Here is a 17,655-nt window from a genome sequence, read left to right on the forward strand (position 1 = left end):
TCCCTCAACTGGTCAAGAATCAGAATTCCTGGTAGCACCCCTGGCTTTGGTTTTGTGTGTGCTGCTCAAGTCTGGCATGGTTGCATAGTGTGCCACATCTGGTAGAGACATCTCATCCCCAGCCTTGCCACATTCTCACAGTGTTGAGTATTGGGGGATGGTAACCTCTCAAAAATTACATTGTGACAGCTGCCTGCATATCTTGCACAGACCTGCGTGAGGGCGCTCCTGTCATTGGGAACTGGCTGCGCACTGATGGAGTGATATCCTTTTCTATTTACATATCCTTCTGGCTCATGTTCTGGTATCTTGATGGTACTATGTTTCAGTTAATGGTGCTCTGCACACATGGGAACCTGGACACTGCTGCAAAATCCCAAGCTCTCCTGTTAATTGCTGAGATCAATGAGGGAGGTGGTGTCCTGCTCTGTTCTAGCAAGCAGGGCATCCATGACCTGCTTAATACAGCCGTAAAACAGACTGTGATGTCTTCTGCAGCAGCTCAGAAGTATCCAATGGCAAAGAAATTCAGTGCTCTGGTGACTTTGGTGGTCACTGGCAAAGCATGACGCCTTCCCCTCTCCCCCACCTGGTCCATTAGGCAGTAATGCCTGTTGCACCAGAAATCTACAATAGCCTGCCTGAAGAAGTGCATTCTTCTCCTGCATTTCTCCTCAGATAGGTCTAAGAAGGTAACTCTTGGTTTGTACACCAAGTGTGTTGGGTATGGTCATCTGCAGCAGCTATTCTCACTAGTTGTCTTCTGATCCTCAGCTGCTGCTAGTGGTGGTGATTGCAGAGGCTGCTGGTTCTTTCCAAGCTTTCCTCAATCAGAAAAAGTAGCAATAATTGCACTTATAATTTCTAATAAGAAATCTTATTATGGGTGGTATGGCCAAAAACGTCTTAAAAAGTTCACTGAAGTAGAGGGGAATGAAAATTGGTGGATTTATAACAAATGGTTGATCTGACTTTGTTATACACCATCACCAAAGTTTAAAGCTCTGTCCCATATCAAGGACTGGTGTAGTAAGCAGAATATGCTTTGATGTATTTGTGAATTTAAAGCACTCAGTTTTCTGGTTGCTAAAGACTGATCCTGAACATTTTGAATACTGTCACACAAAGCTGACAACATGTTGCAAAAGCACGATTCTCTCTTATTGTGCTAACCTTATTGTTCATAGAGTTCCTCTTGTATCTGAGCCAAAATAGCTACAGTAACATCGTTAACATTATCTCAATACTTCTTGGCCAGCTATTTCATTTTCAGGCCCAGTGGGCTTGGGAACAGAATGGAGTTGAATACTTTGGAACCATTAGCAACAACCAGGAGGAACTGGTTAATCCCTTTGCAACACTGGGGACTTTTTTCTTGGAACTTCCCTGGAGGTGTTGGCATTGGTTGCATGTGTCAAATATGTGGTCTAATGGAATGCATGCAAAAGGGCTGTGCCTGGCCATCAGTTACAGGAATGGCCTTTCTGCCTGTCATGCTACCTTCTGCTTAACCCTTGTTTCATAATCAAATATTGGATTCAAAACGTCAATGGAATTTTTTAAAACATATTTCTTATCCCTCAGATCCAAGACATATATAAGCTCCAGAAAATCTTGGGTTAACTTGGGATTCATTCAGATGACACAACACAAAGATGTTAAGTTAAGTAGATCCTGGTTGAAAGGTCAAGATCATATGCCTCCTGTGACCTTTAACTTGATGCCTTATATAAACCCTGATATGTATAGAAAAAAAAGGCAAAATATGGCTTTCTACTGAAAGTACAATGTATAAGTAATGCGAACAATGGGTAGTATGCATATTTAATTTAAAAAATATTTTTCACTAACACCATTTTATGGTAAAAGTTTAAGTTTAATACAGAAAGCTAATGAATTGGGAAATCTGAAAAAACAAACTGAGACTGAATTAACAGTTGCATAAAATGTTTGCAGCAGATCCAAATTGCCCATTATGCTTTATGAGGCTGTGTTCAAGTAAAACAGCTGCTTCCAGATGTTTGCTGACTGGTTGTTTAGAACAGACACAGCACAGAAAGAAAGTTCGACTAATTCCTGGGGGCAAATCTGAGAAGTTAAACATATGGCAATGCTTTAGTAGAAGCACATACATTTCTCTGAAGGGCACAAGGATTTAACTACTAATCGAATTTAGCATTTTTAGTTGTTGAAAAATGCATTTTCCCAAGATTACATTGACTTGTAATTGGCAGTAACCCAATGGAAAAATACATTCTTTAAGGGCATCCACACATAAAATATCCAAAAGGCAAAAAATTTCTGAGGGGAAAAATATCTTTTAAACAAAGCTTCAAAATAACATTTTCATATACAAGCTTCTTTAATTTAAACTCACCAATACAATAAAATTATGGGCCATTGCAACTTGATATCCATCAGAAACATAATAGCTGAAGTTTGCGTGCTATATTATCTATGAGTTCTTCAGATACTAACCAATGACCTTAAGGCATCCATCATCTTGAAATTCACCTATATCTCCAGTACAAAACCATGCCTGTCCATCCTTATCTACAAAGTAATCTTCAAGTGTTTTGGATTTATTCTTGAAGTATCCCAGGGTAACATTTGGACCACCAATAAGAATTTCTCCTCTCGCATGTGGCTTGTCATAAACTGTATATCCACCTGGTCAAGGAGAGAAAATTATTATTTTTTTTTTGCAGACTTTATTCTAAACAATGCATGCAAATTCTAGGCAATTTATACTGAAGTCTTTGATAATAAATCTATAATTCATAATGTCACTTTGGTCCCTATGTATTATAGTTGTGCCAGGTCTTACAGTGTCCAGCACGGCTGAAATTTTATTCAATACCATATTACAGAGGGGAGTATTAGGAGGAAAATATACTAGTCCCAATTTTAACATAATACGACTATTGAGAACTCCCAATTTAGCCCCTCCTGTGCTTCCAGTGTAAAATTGAAAAAGGTATATTTTGTGTTTCCAATGCACCCATTCTCGCTGGGCTTGTTAGATTAACATTAGGGCTAGCATATTTTTGCTGCTGTCACACAGACAAAAAGTGACAAACCCATTTTATACTGAGGTGCATATTACTGGTACAAACCATGTCATATTTATGAAGTAGTAATAGTTACAATAAGTCTTACTTTATTACTGCCATTCTTTTAATCAAATCCAGGATTCTTTTTTGATAATACCTTAATGAGTTTAATTAGGAATAAATTCAAGGCTATATCAAGATACCCACTTAGGCATTCATTTTGGAGAAATGCATACATAACAAAAATTGGCATTTTAAACAATATCAAGGTTTATCTTTTTTTAAATTCAGAGACACGGAATTTTAATAAAACAGAAATATCAAATTGGGATATGAACAAAATTATTGCAATTAAAACATCTGGTATCAGCCTTTCATTGAAGGCCATTAAAAGTACTGATGATACATCCTTGACCCAAGTATCTTGTCATTCCAGGCAGTTGCACACAAATTACACCTGGACGTACAACTGCAAATAATTTTTTGCTGCTACGAACCTAAGAATTCCAGCTGCTTAGAATTGCTGATACGCTACAATGAAGTAGTATTACAGTTTTTTTTCTCAAATAAGTATAATTGGAATGGAAGCAATGCTAGAGGGACACAGAATGCAATAGATGCGCCAAATACAGGTATGCAAGAGTGTTAAATTAAGCTGATTAATCATACAATGGTACATTTGGTCCATCCAAGTTCATATGACATTGTATTTTAAGATTGGCGATAGTTCTCACATGGTGTTGTATGTTAGCTTCTCGCCTTCCCAACCTTCCCTTCCTGGTGCACATTATGGTTGATATTAAAAGTTCTCTCCCATCAGCTACTATCCCTGGCCTTCAAATCTGCAGTCATCATTCACCTTCTCAAAAAAAAACACCCCATAACGCTTATTTCCTAGCAAACAACTGCCCTAACTCTAACCTCTCTTTCTTCTCAAGTCCTTGAACATGCAGTTGCCTCCAGGTCCATGCCCACTATTCAACAACTTCATGTTTGAACCCTTCCAATCAAACTTCCACCCCTAACACAGTACAAAATGGTCCTTAAAGTCACAAATGACATCCTGTATAACTGACCATGGTAAACTTTCACTCAGCACCCTTCTCAATCTGTGGAACTGGACTTGGTTGATCACACCATCCTCCTCCAATACCTCTCCTCTGTTGTCCAGCTGGATTGGGAGGCCCTTTCCTGTTTCGACTGCTATCTATCTAGTTATAGCCAGAGGGAGAATCATCTATTCCCACACTGTCGCTTCTGTAGTTCCCCCAATTGTCTCTCCCTGGCTCCCTTCTACTTCTTGTCTACGTGATGCATTTTCGGAAAGTGTTGCTGAGAAGCAGCAGGACCCTGCTCCACCTCCACTGCCCCCAATTTGTCACACTGCTTGTCCGACAACCAATATTGGAAGGGCAGAAATTTTCTCTAATTAAATGTTGAGAAGACTGAGACCATTGGGCAGGATTTAGTTGAGGTGACAGCGATCCTGCACACTGGTTAGAGAACTGGTGGGAATCTCACCCAGAGTTTCCATGGGAGGCCTGATGCTATTTCGGTCCAAGCAGGCACTTTCCTGGACAGCCTTGGGCCTCCCACTTGATCAAATCTTCACCAGGGTGGAAACCCTGCCCCTGGAGCTGCTAACCAAGCAGAAATCGGCAGCGCCATTGGGAGCATTGGCTGCTGCCGGAAATGGAGTGAGGCCTTCACCAGGGATCGTCACTAGATCACTGAAGAAAGGTAACTGGGGAAAATTGAAGGACGGAGTTAGCTTTCAGTTCCTCTCACCCCACATTCCCGATACTGGCTCTCTCAAACAGACACTAAGTGCCTATGAATGAGGTACCACCCCCCCGACCTGGGTGGCATTCTGTGGGCATGGGAGACCCATGCAAGTCATGTTAAATCCCTGAGCCACCATTAAATCTCAATAACCTCAGGGATAATTGGTCTCAGGCAGCTCTTTAAAGAGCTTAATTGACACCCATCAGCGGATGAGTTTCCCTCAACAGGCCCTTCCTGCCCTTCACTAAATGCAGGACACTTTTCCTACCAATGGGAGTCATATAAGAGGCCTCCCACCTGATATGCCCAGCCCGTCCGCCATCTTGTCCGTTCTAGCAGGCTCCACTAAATTCTGCTCATTGTCTTCAATCCTCATCACAAACTGAGTTCCCTAGCCACCAACTCTATTCTAAGCCCTGGCCAGTGTCTGAGGCTTAAAGAAACTGTTTGCAATCTTGATATCCTATTTGGTCCTCAGCTGAGCTTCTAACACCTTATCCTTTTCATCACTAAGACTGTCTCCTTCCATACCATGTCTTTACCCCTGCCCTAGCTCATCTGCATCCATGTCCTTGTCATCTTTAGGTCTGGATATCCCAGTGCTATCCTGGTAGACATACTACCTTGCACTTTCTATAAATGAACTCATCCAAATCTCTGCTGCCTATTTCCTAACTTGCACTGTGTCTTGTTTCACATGTCATCCTTGAGCACACTGGCTCTGAGTCTGCCAATGCACGATTTTAAAATTTGCACCCTTGTTTTCAATTCCCTTCATAACCTCTCTAACCTCCTCCAACCTTACAACCCTTCAACCCTTCAAGATTTCTGCACTCTTCCAATTCTGACCTCTTATGCAAACCAGATTTTATTCACTCCACCACTGATGGCTGTGACTTCTGGTGTTCTGGCCCTAAGCCCTGGAATTCCCTCCCTAAACATCTGTGCCTCTCTACCTCCTTTAAACCATTCCTTAAAACCTATCTTTTTGACCAAGCTTTTGTTCACTTATCCTAATACCTCCTTGCATGGCTCTGTGCCAAATTTTGTTAATTGCTCCTGTGAAGCACTTAGATATTTTTGTTGTTATTGTGTTATGAAACATTATAATGCATAACTGGCAGCAAATATAAATTTGATGCGCTGTAAACATTATAATTCTTCCATGTAAGTTATGCCATAATACGTTTGCTAAGTTGATCTTGGATGTAACAAACCTGAAATTAGATTTAAATTCTTACTGGACATTCCAGCTGTGCTCGTTCAATTGAAACAAGTAGTTTTGCTCACCTTCTTCCCAGTTTTTCAGTGTAATTTCACAGCAGGGCAATGGAGCTCCCACACGACCAGTGGTGTAGTCAAACACTAAAATCAACAAAAGTTACTTGAATTAAATTTTTTTTTTAAAATTTGAGAAGACTAGATATTATTATACATCTTTAAGGCAATTAAATATAGACTAGCTTGGCAAGGTAACCAAATATCTATGTGGAACTTCTAACATATTAATGTTGCTCAGTCTGCATGGCCTCCCAATCTTCCTGTTCACTATTTTAAACTGCTGATGCAGGAGTCAGTTAAGGTGTAAAAAAAAAACAAATCTGCAATGTTTATTCTCTTCAATATGTGCTATAAAATCGTCAAGACTTCACAACTAAATTTTCTTCTTATAACCTATCCAAGTGCATTCTAATAATATTTTACACATCTGGATTCGCACTGCGGACAGTTTTTATAGAAATAGTTATGACATTGGAATAAATTCTTTCAAAGGTAAATGAACTGCCATCTATGTTTTTTTAGAAAGTGAAAAGCTGTTCATTATTGAACATTTTGTTCTTAAGTTCAAATCTTTCACCAAATTGATGTGATATTTACACAAATTATGAACAAATTACTGCCCAGTTTCCTGACAGAAGCAAACAATTTTAACAATGTCCAATTTGTTGCTTACATGAGGAATCTATGAGTCATTCACAACATAGTGACTAAATGTAAACTTTACAAAATCTGAGATAAAGAATAATAACAGCACTTCATTCCTTTTTGGAATATTTAATCTTCAAATTGCATTCTGCATTTTTCCTACAAAACTGACAGAAAAGACATTTGTTTAGCAGCTTTCAAATATGCCACAGCGTTGACATTTCAATACCATTAACAAGAATGAAAACAGAACTCAAGACTGTTTGGTTCCCATAGCTCCATCAAAACAGTGACACTATTGCTCTTTGCAATAAATGTTTTGCCCAAATAAAAAGGAATACTTTAAAATACCAGAGAACTGCAACAAAAGTGCTCAAAAAATCCTTGACAGAACCACCCCATTAGCAAACAAAATACATTCAATATCCAGATGTTACTAATTATACAAATTACATCAATGCGAATATACTGCATAAAGCTTATTCCTTAAATGCTTTCATTTCTACTTTTGTATTCGGGAGAATCTTTGTTGGAGTTACAGACCAGTAGGCTCTGTTGTAGGGAGCACGAGAGAGAGCAGCATAGAGATCAGCTGGTCAGGGGAGTGAAAAAGCCTTTTATTTACTTCCATGTACTTTATATAGTTCTCTTCATATACAGTTTCTTCTAAAATAATTTATCGATTTCTATTCAAGAGCTGAATTAAAAAAATTGAGGAGAATGTATGGAGATCTTTGTGTAACATAGGAATTGGAAGGCAACAGCAGCACTTAGAGTGAAGATTACTGGAGGAAAATAACATAACCGCCTAGATCAGTGACAGAAGTACATTGGTTTGGCTGAAAGCCAAACAGAGACTATTCTTGTACTTGACTCTCAGGATAGCTAACAGAAGGCTTGAAAAGCAGGTCCATATACAAGGGGCTCCTCCTGCTAGCTGATCAAGTGGAAGGTTGTCTATCTTCTACTCTCCATTATCCAGTAGAGGTAATCAGTATGACAGACAGCTTGAATTGCATTTTATGTGGAATCTTGAATTATAAAGTCACATGAGCTACAGAGTCAACAATATTGTTTCACGTCACTTTTTCTCTGCTGTCATTACAGAGAAAATTCAACTAGATTATTAGCAATCTGTATTCATAAAATTAGATTTTCCAAGAATTAATTTGCATAATTAATTTGGAATAAATTAATTAGAGTTTACAAAAGAGCCAGCCTTAAGCAAAATGTCTGCACAACTTATCTATAAAGATGCCAATTCCAAAATTAAAAATGCATTTTTGTCACTTAGATATGCAAATATAGTGCGCATGCAAAAACAATATTGAGATGATTTCACACTTTTAGCCTTCAGTAATCTTTTACTTTCCGTAGCTTGGCAAACTCTCTTATATTACACCAAACATATCAACCACTGACTGAGTTTCTACTAGCTTATCACTCCTTAGGGACAAATATTAATCAAACACTAACACCTTAAATTGACACGAACTAAATACATTTATGCTTTTGAATATGGAGAAGGAATTAACAAAGCAACATGCGGCTTTAATTTACTTTCAAGAGAAGATATTTCTCTATCTACTTTTTCAATTGTGCTTTGTTTTAAGATTGAAAACACATGTCTGGAGACACTAACAAAACTGACAGCTTCTGGAACAGAAAAAGAAACTCCCAGAAACTGACTAACCATCGCTAATGGTCCCTGCTCCACAAGTCTCTGTTAATCCATATCCTTGTCCAACAGGGCAGCAGAAGCAGATATTCATGAAAGTTTGTGTTGATGGTGACAGTGGAGCACCCCCACATAGAATGATCCGAGTCTTTCCACCTAATAACGAACGTATTTTTCGGAAAATCAACCTATAGAAGTAGTAAAATATTAGCATTTATTTTCTCAAGTATCTGCTGGTCAACTTCAGATTAGAAATTAGCAACCAGACAACCGCTATAGTCAATTTAGAAACAATAATAAAATGGATTGGACAGATGAGAAAACTTTACTAGCAATAATAAAGATTACAATAATAGAAATTGTACTGATAACAAAGTGAAACATCCCAAGAAATTTGACAGCTGGGGGATTGGATTAAAGAGGATGGGAACCAGGGAGGCAGCAGAAAGTGTTTCTGATGAGTAAGCTTTAAGGATGATTTTGGAAATGAGGAACAAATATAACGAACATAGGGGTTAGGGAAGGCATTGTATAAGAGACTATTACCAATGTAAAGCAGAGGATGACGGAAACACAAAGGGAATAGGCAGTAACTTAGGGAAGGAAGATGCTACAATGGTAGGGAGGAGCAATAAGATATTAGAGTTGATGCACTGGGAGAATGGGTGGAAGTAAGAGGTCAGCAAGGACCAGTGAATGAGCTAGAATCTGTATGCAATGTAGGGCTCAGGAAGCAAGTAGAAAAAGGTATCAGAAAAGTTAAGTCTGGAAGTGACAAAAACATGGATGAATATTTTGGTGGCTGTTGCAGAAGGAACAGAGACGTGAGACATTTAGAAGGTGAAAGTAGGCAGTCTTGGACCAAGTACAAGCTTTGGAGCTCAATTCAGAGCTGGCAGAACAGTGAACTTGTGCACCGTTGTGCTAAGATTGCATTTGAGCAAACATCCAGAAAGGGGAAAGATGCTATTGGGCTGGGGACAGAATTTGTCCCGGGAGACAAAAAGGATGGCTTTGGTCTATCCAACATTGAACTGCAAAATAACTGGCTCATTTACAATATAATTTTATTCAAGATTTCAAAGCAAAGTGTTGCATTTTAAATTAACATTAAAGCAAAATTGTTAAAAAAAATTGATTCCACTAATTTATATGAATATTGAAGTGTATAGCAACAAGGTATTGTCACAGTTCATGAAAAAAGATTGAAAAGACAGGCACACAATTTTAGTGTGTGTTTGGGGCAGAAGTTTACCAGAAATGGAGTGGCATCTCAATACAGCCCCATTTGGGATTAGCCATCCATACACACGTGATAAATGATTTAAATGTAAATTGGGCCGTTATTCTGCATATTGTAAACAGTGGCAAATTTAGCAGCAAATGTCTGGACATCCAAAACGACATCTAACACCTTGATGTTGAGAAATAGTTTTGATCTCAGAATGATGACAAAGAAACCAGAAAATCAGCCAGGCAGCAGTGGCCACAAGAGATACATCTTGATAAGGGAAAGCTGTTTCTTACGTTAAGTAAACGGTATACTGAAACAACTCAAGATAAGCCTGTTCTTTATTGTAATACAAAATAAATAGATTGTACCAAGTTCATCATTCTCAGTGTTCTATATGTTTTGCTAACTTTGCAATAAGGCAGCTTATGAAGTGGACTGGATGTTACCTCATTTAGTGTTAACACAGTGTATCTACAGAGAACCTGACGGAAAATATATGCATAAGACATGAAGATCAAGTCCTTGTTAATTTTCTGGGTCCTGCTGATAGGCAAGAGAGTCAAGGGTTATGGGGGCAGATGGAAAAAGTGGAGTCGAAACTCAACCAGATCAGCCATGATCTTATTGAATGACAGAGCAAGCTGAAAGGGCTGAATGGCCCACTCCTGCTCCTAAGTCCAACATTCCTACGTTGTATGATGGCAGACAGAAGGCCATGGCAGTCACCTTCCATATGAAGCAGACAACTTAAAAGGAGCCACTGACAGCACTGAATCTGATATCTGCAGCATACCTAAATTCCTACTACTATTTTATTTGAAGTACATAGTCTTAGTATTTATGTATTTTTAAATAAATGAAATGAATAAATAAAGCCCATTTCTCACTTTTGTAAGAAGTTGATTGGACATCTTGATCATTATTGCAAAATGTCTATTGTATATACTGTATTAACAGTCTAAGATTTTCAATGTTTTAGGATTGTAAATACAAACAATATTCTTCCTAAGTGAAGTACAATAAAACATTTTGCAAACTTTTCTTAGGGAGAAGGAAGTTCTATTCTAAGTGTGTTATATAAAGTAGTCATTGAGATATATATACTTGGTACCACTATTTCTCCAAGTTGTTTAAGGCCTTATGGATATATCTACTTCCCTCCAAAACTGGTCTGATAATATAGGTTATATTTAACTCTGGACTGGGTTGACTGCCAATCCATACACAGCCTGATTTAGAGCTGCCCAACTGTGTAGTTATCAAAAGCACCATCACAAAGCAAGTGCTGCTCACTCAGCTTAACAGGGATGTTCCACTTCCAGAGGGATTTGGAGTGCTAGCTCCTATGAAAGTTAAATTGTAGTAAACCCATAATAATGGCATAAATGGCAGTGTCCACTGAAGCAGAAAATAACTTGGCAAGTCAAGCAAGTTTTATTTTGGGCACTTTATCTTCAGGCTTTAAGAAATATGCTTTAAGGAATAACTGTGAAAACATTCCAACAGTATTTATTTCTCCTATAAGTGCATGAATCAATAGTGGGAAACCAGTTATACACTTAAGACTGCTTTGTATAATAAAGATTAAAAAAACATTTTGAAGGAAAGTTATAAAACAATTTATTACTGTTACGTTGACAATAAGCAATTCTTAAGGTTTTAAGACTTGGATTTTTTAAACCATTTTTCCCCTCCCATATACTAATGTCAATGAGACACGATAATTTTTATATCCGATAACTGAATACTTTCATACATATGTTACTATAAAGTAATTTAGCAGACTTGATTATCTATATCTTACCAATCACAGATAGGCGTGCCGCAACCTGCAGACATCTGTTCCATTTTGTAGTTGTAGGCAACAACGAAGAGTGTCCGCTGTATACTACTCATTTCTTCTACTTTGGTTACGATATTCTTATAAATTCGATCCATAATTTCCTGTTGGTACATAAAATGAAAAACAATGATTTTATAGATATTTATTAAGTTATGTTTTGTTCTTTTGCATATGTGACAAAAATGTCATTTTTGATGGAGATTGATTCCTAGTTTTTTAGCTCACAAGCCCCAAGGCTTTTCAAGTCGGCTGATCTGGGTGGACAAGGTCAGAAAAGTACTTAGGGATATTATCTACTGCATACCCAATGACCTTTGTTCCTTTTACAGAGGGTAAGCATTGCACAACTGCAAATCAGTCATGCTATCTGCCCTGTTGGAACACTGGACACCAAGCTGCCTGTCTTAACTCTGGTATCTTGGATTATCAGTTGATAGGGGGCCTCAGAGGTTTCTTTGCAAATGAACCGGCACAATTATTCTCAGTGGGATGGTACACAAGTCCAGAGCAACAAGAAGAAAAAAAAATATCCAGGGATATTTCAAGCAACTCAGAAGCTGCTTCTCTTTTTCTTGCGTAAATTGTCTGTTGTAACAACATTCACTTTTCAATCTACTGCAGCTGCTCAGCACAGATGGGATAGCCCATCTCTGGCTTGTTGACAACCCAGGGGCTATAAAGTCAGCTTGCATCAGGAGCATCTCTATGCTAGCAGGATGTCCTTCCCTTCTGGACACATGCCCCAATTAGAAAGGCTAGGCCAATGAGTTTTAAAAAAACACAGCTGCAGTAAAAATCCATCTTCAAGCCTAACTTGATAGAAATTCTGCAGATATAATCACCTGTTTTCGGTCAGAATCACATTCAACTCAGTACATACTGTGAAAATTTCTCAGTTAAGAGAATGACTGCCTTTTGAATCTGGCTGACGGTTAACTAACATCACCTCAGGAATTGTTTTCAGGGGGTAGTTAATAAACTAAAAATGTTCAGAACTTGAGTATTGCTGAAAAGAGACGCGTCTAAGCTTTTCATCTTGCACTCATCAGGATACTTGCAAGAATACTAATATAGGGTGAAAACAACAATTTATACTGTATGCAAAGGGACTGATTAGTTGGCAAGTGACGTTGCCATGGAGAATGCCATGGTGATTGACAGTTAACTGCCAAGCATTGTTTGAAATTTTAACCAGGCAGCTTGACCCCGATTGGTCAAGACTTTGCCCTGAGGAATGAGTCAGCAAATGGCTATCACTTATTTTGTTTAGCTGAAACAGACGCAATGCATGTACATGTTCATCCTGTCTGCAAAGAACAGGGCCCTGTGTATTAATATATGTAGCTTCCGGTACACGCAAGTGCACCACATTGCTGCCTGGTTTAAATTTCAAACAATAATTGACAGTCGCCATCAGTGGTGCATTCTCCATGGCAATGTAACTTGCAAACCAATCAGCACTCCCTTCACATACAGTATAAGTTGTTGTTTCCCCCGCCTTTATTGGTATTCTTGCGAGTGTCCTGATGAGTGCAAGACAGAAAGATTAGACATGTCTCTTTTCTTCAGCAATAAAAATGTTCAATGAGCAGAGGGAAGTCAAATGGGTTAAAATGTTCTGAAAGCTGACTTGGCCTAGAAAGCTCTCAGAATTAGGGACAACATAAGAGATAAATCCATACTAAAATGTTAACTACAAATTAGCTTAACATAAATTGCAACCGTGATTTTTTTGTCTAAGGAAATGATGTAATGCCTAAATGAAATTGTTTAAAAGAATGAGATTACATATTCACCTGTGCATTTTTGTTCAATAACATGAAAAACTTAAAGTCGATATTGTGATACATTACTGCTTTTTCAAGAAAGATAAAGTTTCTTGGGGGTTACAGTATATATCCAGTAGCCACTGTTGCTCGAGCACTATGTCCCAACTCACATCTTTGTTTTCCTGAGTTTGGACTGCTTCCTCCCTTTGCCCAGCACCAGCTGTCAGGGCTTTCACATTGGTATTCTGTTCGTAAACATCCCTGTCTTGTCCTATTACAACCCACCCTCAAAAACTATCTCCAACCACCTTCACTAACTCATCTCCCAATTCCTCTTTTATATCTAATCAGCCCCTCTGTGAAACACAGTAACATTACAATGTAACTGCAGGGGATAAGCCCAACTTGAGGCCAGAATGAAATGATGCAAGATTCCCTGGAAGATAAACCCCAAGCGGCATGAGGATGTAACAGCATGTTTCCACTGCAGTGTCAATTTTGTAAAAAGAAAATGTATAGGATTTTGTACCTACAAGCACACTCAAACATTAAATTAAGAACACTACCACCTATGTACAGATCTCTCTCATGAAAAGAACTTCAAACAAAAGGTCTCCTGACTAGAACTGATGGCTCATCATTAATGGACTTTTAGAATTAAGCATTCTACATTCAGATGGTGTTTATAATGAAAACATTTGTTGAGTTATTATAGATTTTGCAACAACTGGCTCTGGTAGTTAAAACAATGGGCCATAGCTTCCTCGGAGTGGCAATCAGCGTCAGATTGCCACTCCGTGGCCAATTACCTGCATGGTTTTTCTTCAGTGCCTGTCTCACCAGATCTTTCGACTCCAGCCAGGCAGCACAGCTTGTCGCCAAGGCCCAGTGTCGCAGCCCGGCAGAGTCATAGTGGAGGAGGACACATCTCTTTTTTGATAAATGGTGATGGTGGTGGGGGTGGGGGAAGGGGGAGGAGATTGGGGTCAGGTCAGGTCAGGCCTGCAGTGGGGGGAAGGAATGCCATGCAGCTGGGGGGGAAGTACCATGGGGTTGGGGCGGGGGCATGGTTAATCAGGGTGTGGGGGAGTCCCCTGTGGGGTCGGTTTAGGTCTTTACAATAGTTACTCAGAAGTTAGAAGAGTTTCAATTCTTCTAACTTTTACTGAGTAACTGTTGATGTAACCCTGTCAGAATTATCCGAAAGTTTCCAATTTAAATTGCATTTTCAAATGGTTCCCAATGCAGGGCAATTGTCCAGAGGAAAGTTTGTGTTTCTGGGCAATTGCAATGCAAAGTCTTACCTGTGAAGTTCCAAGATGGGTTCCCCAGCGCATATTTGGAGTATACCCCAATCCAACGCTGAGGAGCTCCAGAAGTTATGGCTCAATATTTCCAAATTTTAACAAAAGCTTACCGGTACAGCTGCCAATAATGTTGGTTTAAGCACTGTTGTATCACCTTTGCTTCCTTTCTTGATTTTGGCAGACTACAAAACAACAAACAATGGTTACTTATACAGTAAAATAAACTGAATGTATATGTCCTGCTTCAAAAATAATTGAATTATGCTTTTTACCACTTGATTCAGATATTTTCACCTTTATAAATGCATGTTTAGGATAAGTGTTTATGTTCTTCAGTAATACAAATTACAGAGGGCAAAATTATTTTATAGTTCCTCCAAATAGAATATACAAGCTATTTTTCAACTTTTGAAAGTATAGGTACAAATTGCTGCAAGTCTATATTAGGTAAAGTAATTCGTAGGTTGTTAATGAAGGGAAAAATTTACATTTAAAGAGAAAACAGCACTGTTTGAAATGCAGATAAGATCTATTCAATATTTTACCACTATGACTATTCTAAATATAATTATAAAAAAGAATGCATTGATTAACCCATACCTGGTCTGCTAAAGTCTGAGGGGAGGAGTAGCCAATACAACAGCCGCAAGCCATACAAAGCGTTTCCGCACTTAGCTCCAGCACATGTGCCAGAGGTAGGTAACCAATGTAGGTGTCTTTCGGTCTTTAAAGGAAATATAAAATCCAGATATGTAGGTTTTCAACAATTACACCAAATATGGGTCTGAAAATAATATTACATTTAAGAGCATCTGACACACCTAATATCTTGGCTGAGTGGTAACACTCTTGCCACTCAATCAGAAGGCTGACTTGAGCACAATCCAGGCCAATACTTCAGTGCAATACTGAGTAATGTTGCAAGGGCAAAAGGTACAGACTTTCACGTGAAATGGTAAAACAAGGCCTTGTCTACATTCTTAGGTAGATGGAAAAAAATTCTGTAGCACTATTATTAGAAGAGCCCAGTGTCTTGGCCAATAATTAATCCCTCAACCAACATTACTAAAACTCGTCTAAACTTTTCATCTTGCATTCATCAGGGCCCTTGCAGGAATCCCAATATAAAAGGGGGAAAACAATAATTTATACTGCATGTGAAGAAAGCCACTTGCTAACCATCGAGAATGCATCACTGATGGTGACTGACAGTCAACTGCCAAGCATTGTTTAAAATTTAAACAAGGAAGCTTGATCCTGATTGGTCAAGGATGGTCCTGAGGAATGAGTCAGCAAATGGCTGTCACTTATTTTGTTTAACTGAAACAGGCACAATGTATGTACATGTTTTTTCTGTCTGCAAAGGACAGGGCCCTGTGTATTAATAATATATAGCTTCCATTACAGGCAAATACACCACATTGCGAGCCCGACTGACAATCTGAAATTGCTTGTCAGCGTAATTTTTAGCACAGAGGATGATTAAGCAAATGTTGTCCAATTATGGAATCACATCTAATGTTGAACATGGTTTTGAGCTTTGCAAGAAGGGGATGGTTGGGTACAGTCTGTACCCTGCTCATTGCAAAAAGCAGCTGGTACATGCTGTTTGATATGATCCGCCAGTTTTTGGGACGCAGAGCCTCCAACACACTGGCACTGAAATTCATATACCACATTGCCCATTTGTGTGATGGGCAGAGCATCTTTTTGGCTTGACGGTAGCATCCTGTTAGCGGCAAATATCACTCATGTTGCTACTGTATAATAGCAGTGTGAAACAGCTAGCTTCACCTGTTGCTCAGGTTTTTGAGATACCTTGCCCTTCCAGGGTAATCTGAGGTAACTGGGCACTTTTCATGGCTGAAATTGATGGCCTTAGGCCCATTCATGAGCTTGCGTGACACACAACACAAAATGATCTGATCAGAGTAACCATTATCATGCAGGATGTCTTTGTTGCGCCCTATTTCAGCACCAATCTGGCATGGTGAGCAAATTGCTCAGGCGCTATTTACAAGGTTGCTAATAAGACCAATCTTATGGCGTGTGGAACTGCAAGAATCCCAGCATGTATACTGGCCAGTGAAGGTAGACTTGCAATAGATCGTGGTAGAGAATCCCCTGGCAGACTTCTCAACTAGTAAGTCAAGGAAGGGGAGTTCATTTGACTGCTCCGTTTCATAGGTGCATTTGAGCGCAAGATGGAGCCCATTAAGATATTTGCGGAAATTGTTCCTTGCAGCTGCAGATTTAAATATAGCAAACGTATCATTCATATATCGGAAATATGCGAGGAGTAGGAGATAAGATGTCATTCTATCGAAGACACATTTCTCATGGAACCAACAAAGATGTTGGCAAGAGTAGGGTCTAGATGGGCAAGTTCTCTCAAAAATTTGAGCAACAGGTGAAGCTAGTTGTTTCACGCTGCTACTATGCAATAGCAACACAAGCGAGATTCACCACAAACAGGAAGATGCTGTCAAGCCAAAACGATGTTCTGCCTATCACACAAATAAGTAATGTGGTATATGAATATCAGTGCCAGGTGTGATGCTAAGTATGTAGGCAGTATGTCCCAAAGACTGGTGGATCATATCAAACAGCATGTCCCAACCGCTGTTCACAAACAGCAGGGTACAGACCGTATCCAACTAGCCTGTGCTTGCAAGACTCAAAACGTAGATGTGATTCCACGATTGGACAACATTTACTAAATAATCCTCAATTAAAGGATCAACTTTAGTGAATATACAGTCAAAGGTGCTTGAGTGATTGGCGGGTTAAAGTAATATATCTGCACGGTAGCCCCTCTGTTCCAATGTGAAATACCAGTTACTAATAAGCTGTTGCTGCCATCAGGGCTTTGCTGCTGCATGGACAAGTTTATCAAAATTCATCTGACAACCAATTTAAGGTCAATCTTGCTCGCAATGTGGTGCATTTGCATGTACTGGAAGCTACATAAATTAATACACAGGGCCCTGTTCTTTGCAGACAGAAAGAACATGTATACATTGTGCCTGTTTCAGCTAAACAAATGAGCAGCAACCATTC

General features: G+C 39.0%; 1 protein-coding gene across 6 annotated transcripts in view; it reads right to left on the minus strand.

The window, feature by feature from the left end:
• Nucleotides 1–17,655, minus strand: part of acsl3a (acyl-CoA synthetase long chain family member 3a) — a 106,242-nt gene that overhangs the window by 12,643 nt on the left and 75,944 nt on the right. For all 6 annotated transcript variants that reach the window (XM_041214048.1, XM_041214042.1, XM_041214057.1 and 3 more), the window contains 6 exons: nt 15,196–15,319; nt 14,706–14,777; nt 11,481–11,620; nt 8,458–8,630; nt 6,129–6,203; nt 2,479–2,670 (listed from right to left, as the gene is read on the minus strand). In XM_041214048.1, coding sequence (XP_041069982.1) covers nt 2,479–2,670; nt 6,129–6,203; nt 8,458–8,630; nt 11,481–11,620; nt 14,706–14,777; nt 15,196–15,319 — 776 coding nt within the window. The remainder of the gene's footprint in view (nt 1–2,478; nt 2,671–6,128; nt 6,204–8,457; nt 8,631–11,480; nt 11,621–14,705; nt 14,778–15,195; nt 15,320–17,655) is intronic.

The sequence above is a fragment of the Carcharodon carcharias genome, chromosome 2 (genome assembly GCF_017639515.1).
Source record: "Carcharodon carcharias isolate sCarCar2 chromosome 2, sCarCar2.pri, whole genome shotgun sequence".
Lineage (NCBI taxonomy): Eukaryota > Metazoa > Chordata > Chondrichthyes > Lamniformes > Lamnidae > Carcharodon > Carcharodon carcharias.